Here is a 25,000-nt window from a genome sequence, read left to right as displayed (position 1 = left end):
TGCCCTTTGATTAATTTAATTACTTATAAGATTACCTCACACCTGTTTTGATGAACTTAGTCTGATTTTCTGCAATACTGGTAAGTTGTTAAGGGATCACTGTTGCCTTTAGAGTATTCAGTCGTTTAGTACCTGTTATGAGGGTTCAGGTGTCTGGCTTTTGGTGAGGTAATAATTGATGAATGGCAACCAGATACTTGGCACTTCGTAACATTGTATTAATGGTGCCCAGAAACCCAGGAAAGCAGATTTCATTATCACTCTAGAATATACTTGTGGTGTTAGGGATATATTTTGTTAAGAGAGTGACCACATAATATTGCTTTGCATTTATTGTATTGAATTGTAAGTTGATAACTTAGAGGAAAATGGCTCAGTTCAAGGTTCAGGAATTTTTAGCTGCCCCTTCCATCCAAGTTTTATCTGAAACCACTCTGACTAAGGCACAGCGGAGCGCTTTAGCAGTGGCATGTGGTGGTTATGTGTCTACTAGTATGGTAAAGGCACAAATAAGATGTATTGCTATGGAATCATTGATAAACTCTGGTAGAATAACTGATGAAGATGAGTTAGAATTGGCTCAAGAGTTGTTGAATGTAGCACGTGCTGATCTCATAAATAAGCAAGCAGAAAAGAAAGAGAAAACTGATGCAGAGTTAGAGCTTAGACACATTGAAGCAGAAGAGAATTTGATTAAGCTAGAAATGCTTGCTGAAAGAGAGAGAATGCAAGTTGAAAGAGAAAGAATAGACAGGGAAAAACAAGAAAGAAGAGAAAGAGAAGAAGAAAAAGCAGCAGAAGAGGAAAGAGAAAGGATAAAAGAGGAAAGAGAAAGGATAAAAGAGGAAAGAGAAATCGCAAGACATGAAAGGGAAATGTAATTAATAAAGGCTAGATCCACATTACCTGTAACACCGTCTAACCCTAACCAAGGTAATCAAGACCCTGTATTTGATGTAGTGAGAGTACAGAAGCTAATCCCTAAGTTTACTGAAGGAGCTCCAGATGAGTTTTTTGATCACTTTGAGAAAGTGGCTTCAAGTATGGGATAGCCAGAGGATAAATGGTCAGTTTTGCTACAAAGTGTCTTAATTTGTAAAGGAGAAGTGTTCTTATCTAGCCTTAACAGCTGATCATGTAAAGACTACAAGGTACTTAAACGCAGTGTGCTACAAGTTTACCAGATGACCCCAGAGTACTACAATGAGAGATTCAGAAATTTGAGAAAAGATGAGAAGGGAACATTCTTAGATTATGCTTACAAAGTGAGAAGGTGTTTCAAACGTTGGGTAGAAGCTGCTAAAGTTAAAACTTTTTGATGAGTTAGAAGATTACTTGTTCTTGAACAGTATCTTAAGGGAATTCCTGAACATATAAGAGCCTATTTAAGAGAGAGAGAGGTAAAGAAACTTGACAAAGCTGCTACACTTAGTGAAGATTACAATATAACCAGTAGTAAATGTAATTACAATGTCAAGTACCAGAGTCAACAACGCCCAGGTTTTAAGTCTTATCCAAACAACAGGAACAAATTTAATGGGAAACCTACAAGTGATACTACCAAGAGTACACAAGGTAATACAACTCAGCAAGCTAATGTGAAATCCTCATCTAGTTTTTCAAGACAGTTACAGAAACCTAATGTTGTCTGTTTCAAGTGTGGAAGGAAAGTAGGAGGACACTACAGTCAAGAGTGTTACCGGAATCAACAGCAGTCAAAACCAGTTGGTCAAGTTGTGAAAGGCGACCAGGTGAAAACAAACTACGAAGAGCAGTGTGGGGGAAAGAATCAGACTCCAGAGAAGAATGAAACTAAACAAGCTGAATGTTTAGCAACCAATGGAAATGTTACCTCAAGCAGTGAGTGGCATAGCAGTGTGGAGGCTTTTAAGCCATATATCTATGAGGGTATGCTGTCAACTCAAGAAGGAAGTATGCAGGTACCAGTCAAGATATTATGTGACACAGGGAGTAACCATAGTGTGGTAGTACGTGGTTCTCACCCTCAGTTGGAGAAGAGTCTCACAGGAGATTCAGTTATTTTGAAGGATATAGGAGGAGAGGAAGTAACTCCTATATGCCGCTTACACCTGTCATGTGAATTGGTGACAGGGTAACTGTTGATTTTGCTGTAAAGGAACTCACTGGCTGTGGAAGGTGTACATGTTTTGTTGGGGAATGAAGTTGGTGGTGTGCCATTTATTCCTTGTCCTGTAGTGACAGACAAACCATTGAGGATTAGTCCTACAGTAGAGTTGGAGAAGAATAACCCCCACCTGTTTCCTAGTTGTGTATCTACCAGAAGTATGAAGAGGACTACGACTGCAAGTGAAGAAACTGAGGATTTACACACCCAAGAAGGATCAAGTGAAGGATCTTTGTGCTTAGAAAGAATTATTCCAGGGAAGTGAAGTTTCCCTAGTGCTGACCAAGAAGAGATTTCCCAAGAAGATGAAGAAGAAGAACCTGATGTTCCTGAAGAGACGAGTAGTCAAAGTGTTCCTGAAGACAGTAGTGAAACTACAGTAGCTGAGTTAGCAGATATTGAGAATTCAACCCTTGAAGTTCGTCAAGTGACAAGAGAGAAGCTGATGGACTTGCAGAAGAAGGATGCATCGTTAACTGATTTGTTCTTCAGAGTTGTTGATCAAGAAGAGATGCAACAAACTCCTACCTGTTATTATCTGAAGGAAGGTTTGCTGATGAGGAAGTATAGACCTACAGATATACCAGGAGATGCTGTATGGGGCGAATATCATCAAATTTTGATTCCATATCCATTGAGAAAGCAAGTGGTTGCAGTAGTTCATGAGTCTGGACATATGGGAATCAGGAAGACTGTGGAGAAGATCATGAAATATTTTTTCTGGCCTGGACTTCACAAAGATGTTAGCAGATTTTGTCGTGAGTGTCATACCTGCCAGATAGCTGGAAAACAGAATGAAACCATCAAGAAAGCCCCCCTACAAACTATAGAAGTTAGAGGAGAACCCTTTAGCAAAGTGATTATAGACATGGTTGGACCACTGCCGAAGACAAAGAAAGGAAATGAGTATTTGTTAACATTAATGTGTCCTGTGACAAGATATCCAGAAGCAATCCCTGTTAGAAACATATCTGCCAAGATAGTTGCTGAAAAACTTGTGGAGTTTTTCTCAAAGTTTGGTATACCAGAAATAGTACAAAGTGATAGAGGAACAAACTTTACTTCAAAGTTATTCCAAGATGTGATGAATTTGTTAGGAGTGAAACAACAGTTATCCACTGCCTATCATCCAGAGACTCAAGGTGCCTTAGAAAGGTTCCATCAAACATTGAAAAGTATGCTAACAAAGTATTGTTCTGAGTCAGGAAGAGAATGGGATGTTCGTTTACCATTGATGTTGTTTGAAGTTATGAATGCTTATCAAGAAAGCATGGGATGTTCACCTAATGAAATGATTTTTGGAAGAGAAGTTAGATGACCGTTGAAGATTCTTGCAGAAAATTGGGAAGAAAATCAAGAGAAAAGCCAAGGAGAGTATGTGAAGAACTTACGGAAAGGGTTGACAGAGATTAGAAAATTCTCTTTAGAAAACTTGAAGATGAGTTAAGAGAAAATGAAAAATAGATTTGATGCTAAGACTAAGCTAAGAAGTTTTAGTGTTGGTCAACAAGTGTTAGTGTTCTTACCTGCCAAGAGATTTCCCCTCACTAATAAATTTCAAGGTATTTACAAGATAATTCAGAAGTTAAGTGACAGAACTTATGTTATTGAAATACCAGAAAGAAGAAGAAGACAAAGGAAGATACATGTGAACCTCTTGAAACCTTATGTCTCAGAAACTAAAACCGAAACTGTCAGTAACCCAAACAACTTTATTTACAGAAGACGATGATGGCTATGAATTGGGCGTTACAAGCAAGATGAATAATTCTTCAATTTTGGAAAATTTGGAGGATAAACTGAAACATCTGAGTGTTGAACAAGGTGAAGACTTAAGTGAAGTAATTAGAAGTTTTCCAGAAATGTTTTCAGATGTGCCTAGACGTACTGATCTGACCAAGCATGAAATCAAGACTCAAGAAAATGGAAAACCTTTCAAGCAAAGAGCCTATCGCTTATCACCGTATCATCGAGATGTTTTGAAGAAGGAAGTTAAGTATTTGCTGGCAACAATGGATTAGCACCCACCCCCGTTCAAGTCACTTCAGTTCTCCATCAGTGTATGTTAGTGAAGAAACCAGATAGTTCATTTAGGATGTGTACTGATTATAGGAAGCTGAATTCTATCAGTGTGGCTGATAATTATCCTTTGCCTCTTATAGATCATTACTTGATAATATTGGGCAAGCCAAGTTTGTTTCCAAGATAGACTTGTTGAAAGGGTATTATCAAATTCCCTTAGATGAGAATGCCAAGTTGCTGTCAGCTTTTTATTACTCCATTTGGATTGTATCAGTATATTGTTCTGCCGTTTGGTCTGATGAATGCACCGGCAACATTTCAACGAGTGATGGATCAACTGCTAGGATCAATAGAAGGAGTAGGTGTATACCTGGATGATATCATGATTTACTCTACGACGTGGGAAGAACATCTGAAGATTCTAAGGAAAGTTTTCAAGAAACTACAAGAAGCAGGATTAACAGTCAACCTAGAGAAGAGTGAGTTTGGAAAGGCAACTGAGTAGTATCTTGGGTTTGAAGTTGGAAAGGCTTCTTGCTCCAGTAAATGCTAATGTAGAAGGTATCCGTAAGGTTACCCCACCTACTACCCAGGAAAAAAGCTACAGAGATTTTTAGGCATGGCTGGATTTTATCGTCGTTTCTGCCCAAATTTCTCAGCCGTAGTAGCTCCCTTAACAGACTTAACTCGTCCCAAAGCTAAGTTTGTTTGGACTCCAGAGTGTCAAGAATCCTTTGAGAAGGTAAAGGCCATTTTAACTTCAAGACCAATACTTCAAGCTCCAGACTTCGACAAGAAATTTGTGATACCAGTTGATGCGTCACTGTGGCGTTGGAGCTGTTCTACTTCAAGAAGATGAAAATAATATCTACCATCCTGTGTGCTTCATGTCTACAAAACTGAAAAAAACATCAGAAAGTATACTCGACAATCGAGAAGGAAACTTTAGCCTTAATCACCTCATTGAAAAAATTTGAAGTGTATGTGAATAGGCCTAGGAATGAAGAAATTTTAGTGTCTGATCACAATCCATTATCATTTATCCAGAGAATGAAAAACCATAATCAAAGACTGACCAGGTGGTCTTTGTGCTTGGAACAGTATAACTTAAGACTGCAGCACATTAGTAGCAAAAACAATGTAGTTGCTGATTATTAATCTTGTTGCGAATCGTTGGATTCAACACCGTGATAAAAAATCTTCGGGGGGGGAGGTATATTATATATTGCTACTTTTAAAATGTATATATCCCCTTTTGACTGTATAAAATGTTATATAGAATTGTGCAACATTTTTTCAGATTCCTAGATAGCTTTGAGATAGGATGTTTAAAATGTGTGTTCAGATTTCGCATAACATAATGTTAAAGAATGTATATATAACATAGAATGTAAAAAGAGAGATTTTCTATGTCCATTCAAAACTACGATTGTTTCCCTATTATGTCAACACTGTGAGATTAGGGATTCTGCGAGATCCGTTTGCTTTCCTAATCTGTCAACGCTTTTGATAAGCGAGCTCAAATCTTCATTTGTGTTTTGGGAATCTGTCATCGTATATGATAAGCCTTCTGCTCCGTGTCGATCGAGACGAATACATGTCTTTTTTTTAACAGACTGGTCTCATATGTGTATGTCTTTGCCGAGTACCACGTGCAGTTACACAATTTGTGAGCAAGACTGCGTAAGATTTCGAAGATTCTAGAAGCATTATTGTCTCAAAACCTTTTGTCATCTCCTCAGTCCAACTTTCACAAGGGAAGAGAATTCATTATATCCTAGAACCGCGAGGCGTTAATATCTCCCTCTCTCTCTCTCTCTCTCTCTCTCTCTCTCTCTCTCTCTCTCTCGATATCCTTGAGATTATATTAATGTAACGTAAACTGGTTAACTTGAGAATTTTAGATTTTATATTTCTTAGAGTTTATTTAGTATTATTTAGTGTTTTTTTTGTGGAATCTGAACAAACATTGTTCGTAACGGCGCCTGTTTTTTTTTTTGTGAAAGTGTGATACAAGCTGCAGCAAGAAAGAAAGAAGTTGGTATACCAAGGTAAAGTGTGTTATATTTTTACTAGTTGCAACTAATAACGGATAGCAACTGTGGTTAACTAATAACTGATAGGAACAGTGGTTAACTAATAACTAATGACAGATGGTTACGAAGGTTTGGTAAAAACTATGGTTACAATGTTTTTGAGTGAAAAAGATTTCACTTCTACACATTGCGAGTTTTTGGTTTTGTTGTTTGTGTTTGTTCCATTGTTTGTGCAATTGTTCATTTTCTTACTGAAGTGTGCCACTTTTTATTTTATATTTTCATTTCCATCACAATTTAATTGACTTGAGTTATTTTCATTGCTTAATCATTGCACATTTAATTAAATTTAACACTTGTGAATTAATTTGCATCTACTTAGAATTCTTTTCAAGTTTATTATTGTTTAGCACTTGTGAATTAATTTCAAAGTTTTCAATTATTGCCTAACACTTTTGAATTTCAATTGAATTAATTTTCTTGAATTTTGTGATAAATTATTTTGATTTAATTTTACTTCATTTGATTCAAGAATTAATTAAACTTTACTTTGTTTTCAAGTATCAGTAATTTTCCCTATATTGTAAATTTCACTTATAAATTTTGAGTTTAATAAATTTTTGTATTTAAAATCTTTTATAAAGTATTTCATTTTTATACCAGTATATTTGCATTTGATTATATTGATTACAGGTAGAAACATAGAGTGGTAATTGATCGGCTTTCCTTCAATTTACTTGAAGTGACTTAGAACCAGGGAAGTACTTAGACTTTCTGAAATCAGGGAAATACTTAGACTTTTAAAGTTGTTGATGGAGTGATGCCCTTTGATTAATTTAATTACTTACAAGATTACCTCACACCTGTTTTTAATGAACTTAGTCTGATTTTCTGCAATACTGGTAAGTTGTTAAGGGATCACTGTTGCCTTTAGAGTATTCAGTCGTTTAGTACCTGTTTATGAGGGTTCAGGTGTCTGGCTTTTGGTGAGGTAATAATTGATGAATGGTAACCAGATACTTGGCACTTCGTAACAATATATTATATATATATATATATAGATATATAGTATATATATCATATATATATATATATATATAGAATCTATATATATATAAAAGGTAGAGTGAATTTGATAAGGTTATTGTATAGGTTTATTTGAAAGCATAAAAATTTCATGTATATACACACATATATATATATAATATATATATAGATATATATATATATATATATATATATATATATAAATATATAACGTATGTAAGCGAATACCACAGGAAAATGATAGGCAGAAATCCAAGCGCTTTCGTCTTTACGCAGACACTGGATTTCTGCCTATCATTTTCCTGCGGTATTTGCTTATTTAATGAAGTCAAGTGCATCTACTGTGATATTTAATAGCATATATAAATATATATATTCATTATTTTATTATTAATTATACTACCATTCGGTTCCTCCTCGCGAGCCTTCTCGAGATCAGGCGGACCTAGCACTTGCTGCCAAGCAGTGACCACGCACCCTTCCTCAACCCTGAAAGGCACAATCGTGTTGTATTTTGCCATTCTGTTAAAAAAAAATCCGATGATTCTTTATCAAAATTGTTCGTATGGTGTTTTTACGTTGCATGAAACCAGTGGTTATTCAGGAACGGGACCAACGGCTTTACGTGACTTCCGAACCACGTCGAGAGTGAACTTCTATCACCAGAAATACACATCTCTCACTCCTCAATATAATGGCCGAGAATCGAACCCGCGACCACCGAGGTGGGACGCCAACACCATACCAACCACGCCACTGAGATGCTTGATTCTTTACTAAAACGGTTTTGCGTCTCTCTAGTCATTCATTTGCAATTATTATTCATTCATTTATTCATTTGAGCAGTCTGTTCCATTGGAGGTTATACCAAGTAAATTAATAGCTCTCAAACGAATGCAATCCCGTTGCAATTAATAATAATAATAATAATAATAATAATAATAATAATAATAATAATAATAATAACAATAATAAAATATAGAATTACGGCCAAAGTCCTACCGCTGGAACCTACGAGGTCAATTGCTAGGATAGGGGGGTAAGTAAGAAGGAAGAAAGAGAACATAAACGGAGGTACAGTAAAAGAATGATGAAGGTGGCATCTATGGGGCCGAGGGAACGCTGTAAAGAACGTTTAGTAATGCCTACAGTGCACCGCATGAAGTGCATTGATGGCACTACTCCCTCTAATAATGATAATATTAATAATAATAATATAAGTGGCTTTTTTTTTGAGGACTGTGATAGAGCGCAATAATAATCATAATAATAATAATAATAATAATAATAATATAATAATAATAATAATAGAAAAATGCGCCTTAGTCAACATACAAAAAGGCAAAGTAACGAGAACTGAAGGGATAAGCTACCAGATGGGAGCAACATCAAACACATAGATGAGACAGGATACAAATACCTGGAAATAATGGAAGGAGGAGATATAAACACCAAGAGATGAAGGACACGATCAGGAAAGAATATATGCAGAGACTCAAGGCGATACTCAAGTCAAAACTCAACGCCGGAAATAATGATAAAAGCCATAAACACATGGGCAGTGCCAGTAATCAGATACAGCGCAGGAATAGTGGAATGGACGAAGGCAGAACTCCGCAGCATAGATCAGAAAACCAGGAACCATGACAACAAATGACAATAGCATAGCTACACCCAAGAGCAAATACGGACAGACTATACATAACACGAAAGGAAGGAGGGAGAGGACTACTAAGTATAGAGGACTGCGTCAACATCGAAAACAGAGCACTGGGCAATATCTGAAAACCAGTGAAGACGAGTGGCTAAAGAGTGCATGGAAGAAGGACTAATAAAAGTAGACGAAGACCCAGAAATATACAGAGACAGGAGAATGACAGAAAGAACAGAGGAATGGCACAACAAACCAATGCACGGACAATACATGAGACAGACTAAAGAACTAGCAGCGATGACAATTGGCAATGGCTACAAAGGGGAGAGCTAAAGAAGGAAACTGAAGGAATGATAACAGCGGCACAAGATCAGGCCCTAAGAACCAGATATGTTCAAAGTATGATAGACGGAAATAACATCTTCTCCCATATGTAGGAAGTGCAATACGAAAAATGAAACCATAAACCACATAGCAAGTGAATGCCCGGCACTTGCACAGAACCAGTACAAAAAGAGGCATGATTCAGTGGCAAAAGCCCTCCACTGGAGCCTGTGCAAGAAACATCAGCTACTTGCAGTAATAAGTGGTACGAGCACCAACCTGAAGGAGTGATAGAAACGATCAGGCAAAGATCCTCTGGGACTATGGTATCAGAACGGATAGGGTGATACGTGCAAACAGACCAGACGTGACGTTGATTGACAAAGTCAAGAAGAAAGTATCACTCATTGATGTCGCAATACCATGGGACACCAGAGTTGAAGAGAAAGAGAGGGAAAAAATGGATAAGTATCAAGATCTGAAAATAGAAATAAGAAGGATATGGGATATGCCAGTGGAAATCGTACCCATAATCGTAGGAGCACTAGGCACGATCCCAAGATCCCTGAAAAGGAATCTGGAAAAACTAGAGGCTGAAGTAGCTCCGGGCCTCATGCAGAAGAGTGTGATCCTAGAACGGCACACATAGTAAGAAAAGTGATGGACTCCTAAGGAGGCAGGATGCCAACAACCCGGAACCCCACACTATAAATACCACCAGTCGAATTGGAGGACTGTGATAGAGCAAAAAAAAAAAAAATAAAAAAAAAAAAAATATAAATAATAAGAATAATAATAATAATAATAATAATAATAATAATAATAATATTATTTAAAAGAATCTATGTAAAAAAATTGAAGTTGAAGAGATTGTTGCATCAGTACGAAATTCTGTTTACATTATAATATATATATATACATATATATATATATTAAATATATATATATATATATCTAATATATATTTATTGATATATATATATATAAATATATAATATTTAATATAATAGGTATATATTATATATATATTATTTAACTGGTTTCTCTTTCTTTTAACTGCATTCCGCCCCCAGTATACCTCTCCATTTAGGAATGAGAAATTCAAGACAGTCACTTGCGGAATGCAATAACAGAAAACCAGTCATAAGAAAGACTGGTAAGAAAAAAGCAATAAGAAAAAACCACTGTAATTAACTAAGTTTAAAGGAATCATTTGAAACTGGAATTTTCGACCTTCAATGAGGTCGTCTTTACCTGGAAGCTCGTTCTTTTATATTTATTCCCTCAAACTTGGTTGTACATAGTGGCTTTTTTTTTAACATTCAAGACAAACACGCAGACTTTATTTATCACAAGATAAGAAAGACAGCAAAAGTTTTATATAAACCGAAGGGAGCAGATTCAGCAATCCACTTCCAAATCGAGAAATAGTCAAATCATGTTTTATATATATATATATATATATCCTATATAGATATATATCTATATATATATATATATAGATATATATATATATATATATATATATAAAGATATATGCCACGAAGGAAAATAAACGACGGAGTATGCGCGAGACCTTTCGACGTTTAAACGTCCTATACTAAGCAGTTCATCTGCTTAGTTAAAGGATGTTTAAACGTCAAAAGGTTTCTCGCTCTCAGAAACTCCGTCGTTTACTTTCCTTCGTGGCATATATCTTTATTTATGGATTTTATCACGTTCCTAACTTTCGTGATTCAGTTATACATACATACATATACACACACACACACACACACACACACACACACACACACACACACACACACATATATATATATATATATATATTATATATATATATATATATATATATATATATATATAGTATATATATATATACACATATTTCTTATCAATAAGCTTTATATAAACCGAAGGCAGCTGATGCAACAATCACTTTCAAATCGAGCAACAATCATCATTCTATATATATTTCTTATCAATAAGCTTTATATAAACCGAAGGCAGCTGATGCAACAATCACTTTCAAATCGAGCAACAATCATCATTCTATATATATTTCTTATCAATAAGCTTTACATAAACCGAAGGCAGCTGATGCAACAGTCACCTGAGGCTCCAGTCATAATATTCATATCATATTCACGAGATACTGATAAGCTTTTTACTCACTTCAGCAGAATGATATACAAAGGCCCATCTCCCAGCTGCTCCTCCCAGTATAGGAGATCTTCTTCGGTGTCTTCCTCAACCGCCTGGTCTTTCTCTTCCTCAGTTTCTTCTCCCTCGGCTCCCTCTTTTGCCTGCAGAGAAGGAAAACATATACGTAATTCATACTGTCTTCGTCTGATGGCAAAACTCGGTCTTTTTTGGCGGCTCAGGCCTCGTAGTGACACTAGTTGCCCATCATGTCATACTGACACTTCTGCTGCAAGCTTCTAAGCGTTGAATTATTATAGGGTGAAGTTGCAGGGATGGTGTTCGTGCCCTTGAGATCTGAGATGCCAACGTATCTGGGTTCCGTTGACCAAAGAAGGTAAATAAATGTTCAGGTCTAAAATGAGTAATGATCTACTTTGGAAAAATATTCTTAAACCGTAAAAAACAAAGTGAAAACGTTTGCAGACGTTTTCTGAAACTGCAAAGAATGAATTACCAAAAAAGATTCTTCTGTAACTGACTTTGGTATGGTACTCTGACGTTATTTCTAGAAAATTTCTGTTTTAAGCCTTCCTTGCTATTAATTCTGAAGATCGACAAAATATGTTTTTTTAGGATGTTGACGTTTGTCTGTGCAACATGACCAAGTACATGGAAATCAACAACATTCTTCTTGTAGAACTTTGGAAGTATCGACTTGAAACCTTCTTAACTTTCGAATTTAAAGTCAGTTTCCCTATTTAAGCATCGATATCGGCGAACCTTTCAAAATTCTGAGTTTCTATATAAATAACGAAATACTAAAAATCTCTCCCGCACAGAATAGTCAAATGAGAAATTCTCGTCTTCTGTAGTACCTTTTCCTCTTCGGCCTCTTGTTCAGGAGGGGCCTCCCCTTCCCCTTTATCCTGGTTCTCTCCTCCCTCTCCTTCCCCTTCTTCCCCCTCCCCTTCGCCCTCCTCTTCCTCGGGTTCAGGAGGGAAAAGCAAGTCGTGCAGTTCGTCTCGCGTATATTCCTCCTGAACGTGGCCAATAATCATGAAACCTGGAAAGAAAAAAGAGGATTTACTTTTACTTGAAAAAATAAGAGGATTTATGAAAAAATAAGAGGATTTATAGAAAAAATAAGAGGATTTATTGAAAAAATAAGAGGATTTATTGAAAAAATAAGAGGATTTATTGAAAAAATAAGAGGATTTATAGAAAAAATAAGAGGATTTATTTCTATTTGAAATTCAAATCTTGATTTACTAAGCGTCATATGAGTCAGTCTTATTCGCCATTAAATAGAAATGCTAATGAAAATATAATAACTAATTGGCTGAGAAGATTTTGTTTTTGCATGAACGAAGGTACAGTAAAAGAAATGACAAGGGTATCAGCTAGGGGTCGAAGGAATGCTGCTAAGAACCTCAAGTAACGACTACAGTGAACCACATGAGGTGCACTGACGGCACTACCCCCGATCCTCTTACGGGCATGTGTCCAAGGACGCACCTTTACCATTCACAAGTTCCTCGATAGGCGAGTCGGTTACGTTCTCGACTACCGATCTCAGGGTCTGGGTTCGATTCCCCGCTCTGCCAACGCGGAATCAGAGGAATTTATTCCTGGTGATACAAATGGATTTCTCGGTGTGGTTCGGATCCCACAATAAGCTGTAGGCCCCGTTGCTGGGTAACCCATTGGTTCCTAGCCACGTCAAAATATCAAATCCTGCGGGCCAGCCCTAGGAGAGCTGTTAATCAGCTTGTGGTCTGGTTAAACTAAGGTATACTTAACTTATGCTTCAGCGAAAGATGTTGAAGGATCCCTTACCTGCTCCAACAATGTTGGAGAGGAACGTTTCCGTTTTCTCCTCGGCCACTATCTGTGGGATGATGAAGAGGACGCCCTGTTGGAGTTCGCCTGGCCCAGCGTCGGAGGCTTCACTGTCGTCTAGAACCAACAATAATAAAAACAAATCTTAGTCAAATATTCAGTCTAGTCTACGGCACTTCTTAACTGAATTAAACAGTTTTAGGCCAAAGGCCACAAGCACTGGAAAGGACATTGAGAGCAGGCAGGTCTGAAAGGTATAACAGGAGGAGACTCTCTCAGTTGCACTGTGAAGTAATTGTTATGAGATGGTGGATAGCAAGATGGAAGGTAATATGAATGAAGGTACAGTAAAGGGAATGAAAGGGGTTGCAGCTAGGGGCCGAAGGGACGCTGCAAAGACCCTTTAGTAATGCCTACAGTACAATGAGTGAGGTGCACTGACTACACTACCCTTCCCCGGCTCCTACGGGGTGAATTGTTCTAGAATATGAAGTATTATAAAAAGAAAACAAAGATAGAGAAGTTGGACAGCTAGATGGAGACCAAGAAGGAACAAATGGAAAGCAAAAGGCAAAGAGGAATGCGGTTGGGATCAGTAGGATACTGCAAAGGATCTTGATCACTGAATGACAACTCAACAACAGCGAGCTCCTTCTGCCTTACCCATGTTCATTTGTCCTTCCACGTCGTCGAGATCTTCGTCTGGTTCCAGAATCTCAATGGGCTTGATGAGGGATTCCAGCAGCACCTAAAGACATTGGGTCAACTTGACTTGGAAACAGAACTTTTTCGGTCACTAATTTACAGTAACCTAATATGACAAATGAGCATGAAGCTTGAATTCATAAATCTTTTAAAAGATTGCAAAAGATTTAAAATTTTCAATATTTTGCAATTATTTCGAATTCATTTTAAGCAAGGACGGTGTTCTCTCATTTAACCTTTGAAGTCTTTCCATCCTTCTAGATTCCTCTCTCTCTCTCACCGAAGACGTTTTGGATTGACTTCAAAGGAAAAAATGTAAACTGGTGTTTCCTTTAGAGGTTCTTACCACTTCTCGCTCAGCCTGCCCCTTCAAAGCAGCAACCTCGACCTTCAGGAGCCTCCTGATGGTGTTCAACAGCTGGGGACCATCTGCGCCGTGGATGGCGGTCAGAGGTTTGCCTGACTGCAAGAGAGACACTCCAAAGGTTATACAGCGTTCCCCCACGTATTCGCGGGAGATGGGTACCAGACCCGTAAGGAATAACTAAAACCCGCGAATGGTTGAAATCCCTTATAAAAACTGCTTATTTTGTTAGTTAAAACACAAGAAAACTCCACTAAAAATGTTTATACCTGGTTTTTTTAAATAGTTTCATCACAAAAAGTGCATTTTAAACTAAAATTTATATAAAAAAACAGGAATTTTTTTATATTTCTCAGAAAAATACCGCAAATAGGCTCATTTTCAACGACTAATGGAGAATACGTTCCAAAGAGAGAATAGGATATAGAATCTAGGCCTAAGGCCAAGCTCTGGGACCTATAAGGTCATTCAGCGCTGAAAGGGAAACTGCTAGCGAGAAGGTCTGAAAGGCGTAACAGGAGGAATAACCTCGTAGTTACACAATGAATCAGTTGTTGGAGAAGGTGGAAAGTCAGATGGAAGAGAATATGAACGGAGTTACAGCAAAAGGAATGAAAGAGGTTGCAGCTTGGGGTCGAAGGGACGCTGCAAAGACCCTTAAGTAATGCCTACAGAGCACTATGTGAGGTGCACTGACGGTACTAACCTCCTACGGAAACGGCAAAATGGAGTAAAATACTTCTTTCAGATTAATTCGGGTGAAGTTCTGTCTCAATGAAGTACCGAACAGAATTGGGAGAACAATACGATTCCGAAAGAGGTCCAACATAACTAAACTGAAAATTCTTCGTGAATTTTTGATGACTGATCCCCGTCCTGCTTTTTGTATATAAAGTGGATATTAACCAACACACTACCGTATCTTATCCATTACTATCATAAATGATAAGCACATTTTGCACTGATATGTTCTTGCAAAAGGCCAAATGAATCTACCCTTTAAATAATATGATTCATTTTGTCTCTTTCTTTTCTGAGTGTTCTTCGGATCTGACTGGATAATAGTATTAAACTGCTAGTCCCAGTTTTGCCCTAGCATCTTTAAATAAATAAATTAATTAATTGCTTAATAAATAAATAAATAAATAAATAAACAAGCATTAGCTTACTCCTACTTACCCCAAAAAACAGCCAGGTAGGCTCAGGTTTCCCTCGAAACTTATGCAACTCGTCGATGGCGTCGGCGTTGGCCTGACATCAGATATAATTAAATAAATAAATAAATAAATATACATATATATATATATATATATATATATATATATATATATATATATATATATATATATATATATATATATATGTAATGGAATTGGTTGGGGGGAGGGGGTGAGATCAAATCATTCTGTTTTTGAGATCAACAGTTTATTCATTTATTTTTCAACCCTCGATGACTTGTAAATTCACTTCCGTGCACTTACTAAAGATGATAATGTTCCCTGGTTGATTCCTGATTCTTATCAGGGAGAGAGAGAGAGAGAGAGAGAGAGAGAGAGAGAGAGAGAGAGAGAAAGCACTTACCGTCGCCAGAGTGAGATACTCGTCGCCTAGTTCCAGTTTGATCCTTCTCAAGTGACCTGTCATGCTGCTGCAGGGGCCACACCACTCGGAGTATACGTCCACAACTGCCGACAAACGAGAGAACAAAATTCCTCAGACGTTTCTGATCTTCGTCATATGACCACAAATTAAATAAAAAAAAAAAAAATTAAACATCTTTCTGACTTCTCGCGTCTCAGTGTGAACCTTTTTAGTCTCACAAGACGTAACCAATTGCCGCCCACAACATACTCCTAAGGGGGCGTGGCAAGTTTCAACGCATTGACTTTAGTGCCATAAGACACAACAAATGTCTACTATAGTAGATTCACATCAACCGTGCATCTGATGTCTGGGCCAGTCCCTTACGACGCTCTTGATTGGCTGTTCATAAGCCAATCACAGGGATGGAAACGCTCAGTCTCTCGAGAGAGTTCACATAGGCAGGATGTATGTTCCACCTCTCCTGAGGGATACGTCTTTCTAGCCCTGTGATTAACTTATCGACAGCCAATCAGGAGCATCGTAAGGGACGGGCCTAGGCACCAGATACACGGTTGATGTGTCTCTACTATAGCCATGGTTATAATCCGTGCATGCTTCTCAATACTATAGATAAAACCTTATAGTTACTGATGTGCAACTTTGTATCAAGAAAGTTATGAAGCAATCCCATGCGTCAGCTATGACATAGAGGTTAATCTACACATTACATCAAGTAAACTAACACATTCATGCTAGAAGAATTTAAATAGTAATACTGGCCATCACTCTCGGCTTTTTCAAAAGCCCGTGGACCCGTGATTAGATGCGGATATGAGCGGAGGAGGAAGTAAAAATTGTATAGATGGCGGCAGAAAACTTAATTAAGGCCCATAAACCATACAAAAGAGAAATGTAAGTAATTTTTAGAACTGAAACGAAGTCCGTGTTGAGAATGTTTGTAACTGCAAGCATTGGTCAGAAACTAAGACAAGAACTGGGTCAGGAACTAGGACAGGGACTAGGCTAGGGACTAAGTCAGGAACTAGGCTAGGAACTAGGCTAGGAACTAGGTCAGGAACTAGGCAAGGAACTAGGTCAGGTACTAGGCTAGTAACAAGGCTAAGAACTAGGCTAGGAACTAGGTCAGGAGCTAGGCAAGGAACTAGGTCAGGGACTAGGCTAGGAACTAGGCCAGGAATTAGGACAAGAACTAGGTCAGGAGCTAGGCTAGGAAATAGGTCAGGGACTAGGACAGGAGCTAGGACAAGAACTAGGTCAGGAACTACGACAAGAACTATGTCAGGGACTACGACAGGAACTATGTCAGGGACTATGCTAGGAACTAGGCCAGGAATTAGGGCAAGAACTAGGTTAGGAGCTAGGCCAGGAACTAGGTCAGGAACTAGGCAAGGAACTAGGTCAGGAACTAGGACAGGAACTAGGTCAAGAACTAGGCAAGGGACTAGGACAGGAACTAGGTCAAGAGCTAGGCAAGGAACTAGGTCAAGAGCTAGGACAGGAACTAGGTCAAGAACTAGGCAAGCAACTAGATCAGGAACTAGGCTAAGAATTAGGCTAGGAACTAGAACAGGAACTAGGTTTTCTAGCTGGCTGATGCCAGTGTCATGGTAATCGCTCTATAGCAAGGAATTATATATTAAAGGAAATGGAAATGCATTTTCTTCAAGTAGGTCTGCCGCCAGGAGGCATGCGCACACGTGTTGGAGGCGCCTGTTCTCATGATTGTTCTAGAATCGTCGGGTGGGATATGGAACTCAACAGGCGCCGACGTGTCGTGAGAAACGCCGCGATTTCTGATGCAACATTTCGTCGAGATCCTTCTAAAAGTTCCTGTCGGGAGTCTGTGACGTTCACTGTTATGCTCCGCCCCCTTCAGCCCCACCCCAGATCGCCGTATATATATACGACTGACGAAGTAGGAGAGATCAGCAGAGCAGAGATCATCAGTGAGAGATCATCAGAGAGAGATAAGAGAAGAAGGAACAGACGAAGGATTAAGGAAGAAGGCACACGAGAGTTTGATCGGATTCTAGTCAAGTCGTCCAGTCAGAGAGTGAGCGACAGGGAATTTTCGACGTTGAGCAAGCCTTCAGAGAAGAAACGTCCTACATGTTGGTTTTGAGGAGTAACCTGCCCTTAAAGTTTCAAGAATAGACATTGCTTTCTGCAGTACGGAGTCAAGAAGACGTCTGGAGTTTTACTGTTCTCCTTTGTGAAACCATCGCTTCGAGGATTGATTTTTGACAGCTGCAAAACTGGGCTGCAAGTATTTTCATTACCTCACTGTTTCCCCAGTTCACGCATTGTAAGATTTTACTTTTGTTGTGTAAATAGGAAAAACCATTCTGCATTCATCTTTGTTGGTAAGCTTGTAAATAAACCTTTGTTCTGTTTGTGTTTCTTTCTATATTCATATCCCGAGTTTCAACTGTTGGTGTTGGATCTTTTTTGTTTATTATAATATCGAACCTGTAGCGGACCTCTCGGGGTCCGTGACAGCCAGCAACATTTCAGCCCCTAAGTGCCAAAACAGAATGCAACAATACAAGAAAAGCAACCCCAACTTTACCACTGACTAGAATTCACGCATTCATAAAAATCAAAACATTGCACGACAGCAATAACAGGCAAGAAAATGGCTGTTAACAAGAGAAAAACAGAAGAAAGAATTCAATAAGTGCTGTGAGTGAGTAGAATATTGCAGATTCTACTAAATACTGAACAAAGAAGGGAAGCTTAAGGCTAAAAAGCACTGTAAACAACATACTGATCAAGCAAGGGAAGCTGTAGCACTAGAAGTGGTGTTAGACTAAAAAAGAAAAAAATCGGACTGATCACTGACCCAGCAGGCCGGACCTCTGGGAGACATTCTGCCAGTCCTCGTTCCCGCGGATCTCGATCTGAAGCTGCTGCGCCTCCGCCTTCTTCCTCGACATCGTTGGCTTCTCCTCCTGCGACGAGATAACACCCGAGAGAGAGAGAGAGAAACGCGAAAGAGATATGACAACGTAAGAGAACGAACAGAGAGAATTCTTAGGGGAAAATCAAACGCTGAATAAAAAACAAATCAAAGACAATCTGTTTCATACTTAGCTATCTAAAAATGGTTAGGGTTCAGTTAAAGCGAAGTTCGAGTTTTTTTGTTGTTTTTTTGGTTTTTTTTTAGCATATTTACAGGCTCTACTAAACACTAAGCGTTGCCATTTATACTTAAACGTCTAAAACTAAAAATTTAAGATTTCATTTTATACATCAGTCACACTTCGTTTAGATATTACAAAATTTAAAAATTTTACATATTGCAGACTTCTGCAAACCAGAGTTAATTGTTTATTTGGGGGGAAAAGATTCTGCAAATGTCTCTAAAAAGCTCAAGTCCTGGCAAGAAAATTGGTTACCAGAAGGTATAGCAAAAATAATTCTAAACTATTTAAAAAAAAAAAATTATATTTTTTTTCTAAGGCACTAAAACATCGAAAAGTGCTTATAAACGATACATGACTTTAACAAGTAAACATATAAGTATATTTATGTATGCACGCATATTATTTCATTAAAATAGCCTTTTGGTATGTTTTAGTCCCATCTACAAAATAATATGTACTTAAAACATTTCATTATTCCTCTGCTGTTTAAAATAAGTGTCAAAAATTTTTCAAAAAATCATTCCTTGCAAGAAAAACATCTTCAATAAAAATCTTGGAAGCCAATCATTATTTCTAAACAAAAGGAAAGGAGTTCCCAACATGCATCTCGCAAGGAACTTAGAGAGAGAGAGAGAGAGAGAGAGAGAGAGAGAGAGAGAGAGAGAGAGAGCTCAAAATCCAGATATCAAAATGAAACATTCAGAATTAGATTAGAAGCTTACATGCAATGAGTTATATATGATAAAGGAAACCTGGTGCTTCACTAATAATTTTTTTTTAAATGAGTGTCATCATGTTGCGTATCAACATCTCATTGAATGCAAGGACAGGTGTCTTAAGGTAGTACAGTCGCACCAAGTCAGTGGAAAAAAAAGAAGCAAAAATCGAAATAAAGCGCATGAAGTATTACTGTTCTGTCGTCTATATCTCGAGAGATAATGAAGCTGAAGCCAGGCGATGCTTTTACAGTCTTACACCTAGAGTGAATGTAGATGATGATGACGCTTGGCTGCACATATTTATAATTCTACATGTCTATACTGTTTTTTTTCCATCTGTCCATCCGCCTGTGGTGGTCGCGCATGGCAACACTGCGTCCCGTGCTTAAATAGTTACGTTGTGTCTAAATTTTAGGTAAATAAAAGGATATCTGGGTGTACATTTGCAACTGAAAAGTGTTTTAATAATTTACTGTATGCGAATTACACCGTTCATATTCGAAATAACTAGGATATTATATAAAGCCCGGGACGCAGTGTTGCCATAGGCGGATGGACAGATGGAAAAAAACAGAGTATTGTTTTCGACACTACCCAAATAACAGTTTTCAGATCATTTCCAATTTTCATGGACTGTTTTCGCACTTCTTACACCAAATATAAGTGGGCGCCTCTTAAATAAGGATATTAACTATAGATGAACGTATTTTAAATTGTATAAATAACTGCATAAAAAAATCTACAACATTTAACTCTTAAAGAATAAAGAATTCGGTGTTAGTTTTAACTATTTCGTTTGCCAGATGTGACATCACACACAGATGCTGACACGAAAACAGATTTGAAGCACGACTGAGAAACCATACTTTTTTTTCTGGGGGGGGGGGGAGGGGCGTTGGGCGGTGGACTAGCATTTTTAGCATCTTACACAGAACTTGTAACCAATTTGGTGGGAAACTGAAATCGTGCACATTGGTTGATGTGATGTCCTGTAACCACGAACGTGGCTTAACTTGAATTTCCAACTATTGTACGTATTTGGTTCAAAGTATGACGGAGAGATACTGAAAGATATTTTTAAGCCCGTTCGTAGTTGTTTTCATAATAATGTAATGAAGAAAGACCCTCCGAAGGGTATGCTTTTAGGCAATCGAAGTCTGAGTCCTGTGGGTTTTTGGATGTATTGTAACTTGCCAATTTAGGACCGACCCTTACAGGGCGTTCATATTTTATAAAGCTTTATGAGTTAAACCAAAATCGACTATTATGGTTTCATTCTACGGAAAATCTTAACCGGTATGTTTTATATATATCTTCAATTAGCATAAGTCTGTATTAACCATACATGCACTCCATAATTACAGGCTAAGAGAATGAGACTTACCTTTGTGATAAATCATCTATGAACATCCGAGTAGGATGACCAGTTAGGTGCATCAGTACCACTTAAACTAAAACGCAAAGCTCAGTGTCTAATCCAATCTACAATACGACTGAGTGAGTATCTGCTTATACTGATATTTCTGTTTCAGACTAAACTATTTGGTAATAACAGACTTGGACAGCGGCTACAGAGCATACAAATCCTAGCTCAAGGTGAAACTCATTGAGTGGATATCCTGTCTTTGGTTCAAAGCTACTACGATAGGGACACCGTATAGGCAGCACCGCCAAATATTGCTTTTATGGGTCACACATAAATCTATACAATACTATGGGCAAGAGGCTCCACTAGCAGCTCAGTAGGACTTCTGTTTGGCATCAAAAGCCAAGAGCATTCCATCCTCAGGAACTGTTCCACATTTTCATCAAATGCTTCTTCTTTCTCAATACGAAATGTGGTGCATTTTTTCGTCAGTCTTTGGCACCAACTACTTCCTGAGTTGGGAAGAATGTTCTGAACCTCTTTCAGTTTGGTTTTCAAGAAGCAAAAACACATTTTTACAGTCTCTGGTCAAAACTGTGCGTACCCAAAGGCTTATAGTTTGGGCCAGGCGTTACGAGCACTCAATCATTCATACTTTCACTTAAGCCTACTTCACTTAGCAATCTAACTTACAAAGTATCTTTACATATGTTAACACAACAGCCCTACAGATCTCTACGAAAAGAAAATAAAAGTCTGGAACTGACATGTTCTTGTCGCTACCTGACATAAAGATATTAGCTAAATATGAAAGACAGTAAGATGTAGAATTAAAGAAACCAATAAAACACACTCGTAGGGCAAACGGATTGCAGAGTAAGAATAAAAACAGAAATATGAAATAACTCTTATAACCTAAAAAAAAAAAAAAATTATGACATGAGGAAAAGGAAAGGATAAGAAATTTGGTGGATTAAAGCACACATTGCTTCACTGTCATTCATTTTTCTTACGAGAGGCGAATGAATCAAGTACCTTTCATCACAAAACAATATCTGTCAAATATGATAACTGGCAACACGAAAATATACATCTTCTGGATGGCAACGAACCGTTTCAAATTTAAGCTAGTACTAGCTTTATACTCTACGCTAAAGCTAAAGCTGTAAATTCAAAAATACTGTGCGTTTTCGTCCTCCGGACTTTACAGTTCTATTTCCTACTGAAATACTTACTTAGTGCACATAATGGCAACTAGCTCCCAACCATTAAGGCTACTACGTATCTAGAAAGTACTACTCCCTACTTACTGCCCAAAACTTGGGTATTTCCGTGTCATCTCGCAAAACAGATCACGAGACAATTAGCGGTGTTCATTTTAGAGCATCGTTTTAATCAGTGAGGGTGAGGGCACTTTTAGATCTGATGATTACTGTTTTCTTCTTACGTTCTTTAAATCTTCAGACGAAAACCCTTTCGGACACTCAACAGACAGTAAACCCAACAGGGCTCCAAAGAGAGAGAGAGAGAGAGAGAGAGAGAGAGAGAGAGAGAGAGAGAGAGACCTGAAATACAGGAGACAACAACAGCAGAGAGCAGAAATAAAATTGCTCCTCTGCATTAATACCTGAATAAAAAAAAAAAAAAAAAGGATGTGGACGATCAACGGGTGTTACATGGCCGCCTGAGAGCGAGAGGGAATCTCGGCTTCATTCTACCACAAAAGTGACCTCATAAATACTAATAGGAAGGTAATAGATGCTTAAGATCTCCTAATATCACTTCCACGTACTTGAGCAGCATTCATATGTATTCATATAAGTTCTGGTAATAAATTACCGACTTTTACTGATGTATTTCTTCCTTAGAAAGAGCGTGTTACAAATGATGTTTACTCTTTTCGTATGTCCTAGTTTGAATGGGTTCTGCAGGTTATGTACATTTCGGAGCACTGTTTCCACTTTGGAAGTGGCAGAGACTTGGCTGAAGCCAAAATAATAAAAGCGTTACTAATGAAAAACGTTTATATTGTAAGGGAAATGATCAGATGAAAAACGTTTATATTGTAAGGGTAATGATCAGTTGTAGAATTTTATACTGTAAGGGAAATGATCAGATGAAAAACGTTTATATTGTAGGGGAAATGATCAGATGAAAAACGTTTATATTGTAGGGGAAATGATCAGATGAAAAACGTTTATATTGTAAGGGTAATGATCAGTTGTATAATTTTATACTGTAAGGGAAATGATCAAATGAAAAACGTTTATATTGTAGGGGAAATGATCAGATGAAAAACGTTTATATTGTAGGGGAAATGATCAGATGAAAAACGTTTATATTGTAAGGGTAATGATCAGTTGTATAATTTTATACTGTAAGGGAAATGATCAAATGAAAAACGTTTATATTGTAGGGGTAATGATCAGATGAAAACGTTTATATTGTAGGGGAAATTATCAGATGAAAAACATTTATATTTTAAGGGTAATGATCAGATGAAACACGTTTATATTGTAAGGGTAATGATCAGATGTAGAATTTTATACTGTAAGGGAAATGATCAAATGAAAAAGTTTATATTGGGTTAGGGGAAAGGTAAGGAAATATCAGATGAAAAACTTTTATATTTTAAAGGGTAAGAATGATCAGAATATCAAAACGTTTATTTATAGGGTTGTATTGGGAATCATATGAAAAACGTTTATATTGTAGGGGAAATTATCAGTTGAAAAACTTTTATATTTAAAGGGAAATGATCAGATGAAAAACGTTTATATTTTAAGGGAAATGATCAGATGAAAAACGTTTATATTGCAGGGGAAATGATCAGGAAAAACGTTTATATGGAAGGGAAATGATCAAAAGATGAATAAAAAACGTTTTTTATATTGTAAGGGGGAAAATGATCAGATGAAAAACAAAAACGTTTCTAAAAAGTTATATTGAAGGGAAATGATCAGATGAAAAAGTTTATATTGGTGAAAAAAACGGAAATGATCAAATAAACCAAAAACATTTATATTGTAAGGGAAATGATCAGATGAAAAACGTTTATATTGTAAGGGAAATGATCAGATGAAAAACGTTTATATTGTAGGGGAAATTATCAGATGAAAAACGTTCATATTTTAAGGGTATTGATCAGATGAAAAACGTTTATATTGTAAGGGTAATGATCAGATGTAGAATTTTATACTGTAAGGGAAATGATCAAATGAAAAACGTTTATATTGTAGGGGAAATGATCAGATGAAAAAGTTTATATTTAAAGGGTAATGATCATATGAAAAACGTTTATATTGTAAGGGAAATGATCAGATGAAAAACGTTTATATTTTAAGGGAAATGATCAGATGAAAAACGTTTATATTGTAGGGGAAATGATCAGATGAAAAACGTTTATATTGCAAGGGAAATGATCAGATGAAAAACGTTTATATTGTAGGGGAAATTATCAGATGAAAAACGTTTATATTGTAAGGGTAATGATCAGATGTAGAATTTTATACTGTAAGGGAAATTATCAAATGAAAAACGTTTATATTGTAGGGGAAATGATCAGATGAAAAACGTTTATATTTAAAGGGTAATGATCATATGAAAAACGTTTATATTGTAATGGAAATGATCAGATGAAAAACGTTTATATTGTAGGGGAAATGATCAGATGAAAAACGTTTATATTGTAAGGGAAATGATCAGATGAAAAACGTTTATATTGTAAGGGAAATGATCAGATGAAAAACGTTTATATTGTAGGAGAAATGATCAGATGAAAAACGTTTATATTGTAGGAGAAGTTATCAGATGAAAAACGTTTATATTTTAAGGGAAATGATCAGATGAAAAACTTTTATATTGTAGGGGAAATGATCAGAT

At 37.2% G+C, this 25,000-nt stretch overlaps 1 protein-coding gene across 1 annotated transcript in view; it reads right to left on the bottom strand.

Annotated features, from left to right (window-relative positions):
* LOC135208264 (thioredoxin domain-containing protein 6-like) overlaps positions 1 to 25,000 on the bottom strand; it is a 33,157-nt gene that overhangs the window by 5,778 nt on the left and 2,379 nt on the right. The window contains exons 2-10 of the mRNA XM_064240374.1: positions 18,730 to 18,838; positions 15,864 to 15,967; positions 15,462 to 15,533; positions 14,265 to 14,381; positions 13,877 to 13,961; positions 13,211 to 13,330; positions 12,250 to 12,437; positions 11,405 to 11,535; positions 7,661 to 7,740 (exon numbers count right to left, since the gene is read on the bottom strand). Of these exons, the coding sequence (XP_064096444.1) occupies positions 7,661 to 7,740; positions 11,405 to 11,535; positions 12,250 to 12,437; positions 13,211 to 13,330; positions 13,877 to 13,961; positions 14,265 to 14,381; positions 15,462 to 15,533; positions 15,864 to 15,967; positions 18,730 to 18,838 (1,006 nt within the window). The remainder of the gene's footprint in view (positions 1 to 7,660; positions 7,741 to 11,404; positions 11,536 to 12,249; positions 12,438 to 13,210; positions 13,331 to 13,876; positions 13,962 to 14,264; positions 14,382 to 15,461; positions 15,534 to 15,863; positions 15,968 to 18,729; positions 18,839 to 25,000) is intronic.

Source organism: Macrobrachium nipponense, chromosome 35 (genome assembly GCF_015104395.2).
Source record: "Macrobrachium nipponense isolate FS-2020 chromosome 35, ASM1510439v2, whole genome shotgun sequence".
NCBI lineage: Eukaryota > Metazoa > Arthropoda > Malacostraca > Decapoda > Palaemonidae > Macrobrachium > Macrobrachium nipponense.
Note: the sequence above shows the minus strand (reverse complement) of the source record. Positions and strands in the feature narration are given on the sequence as shown.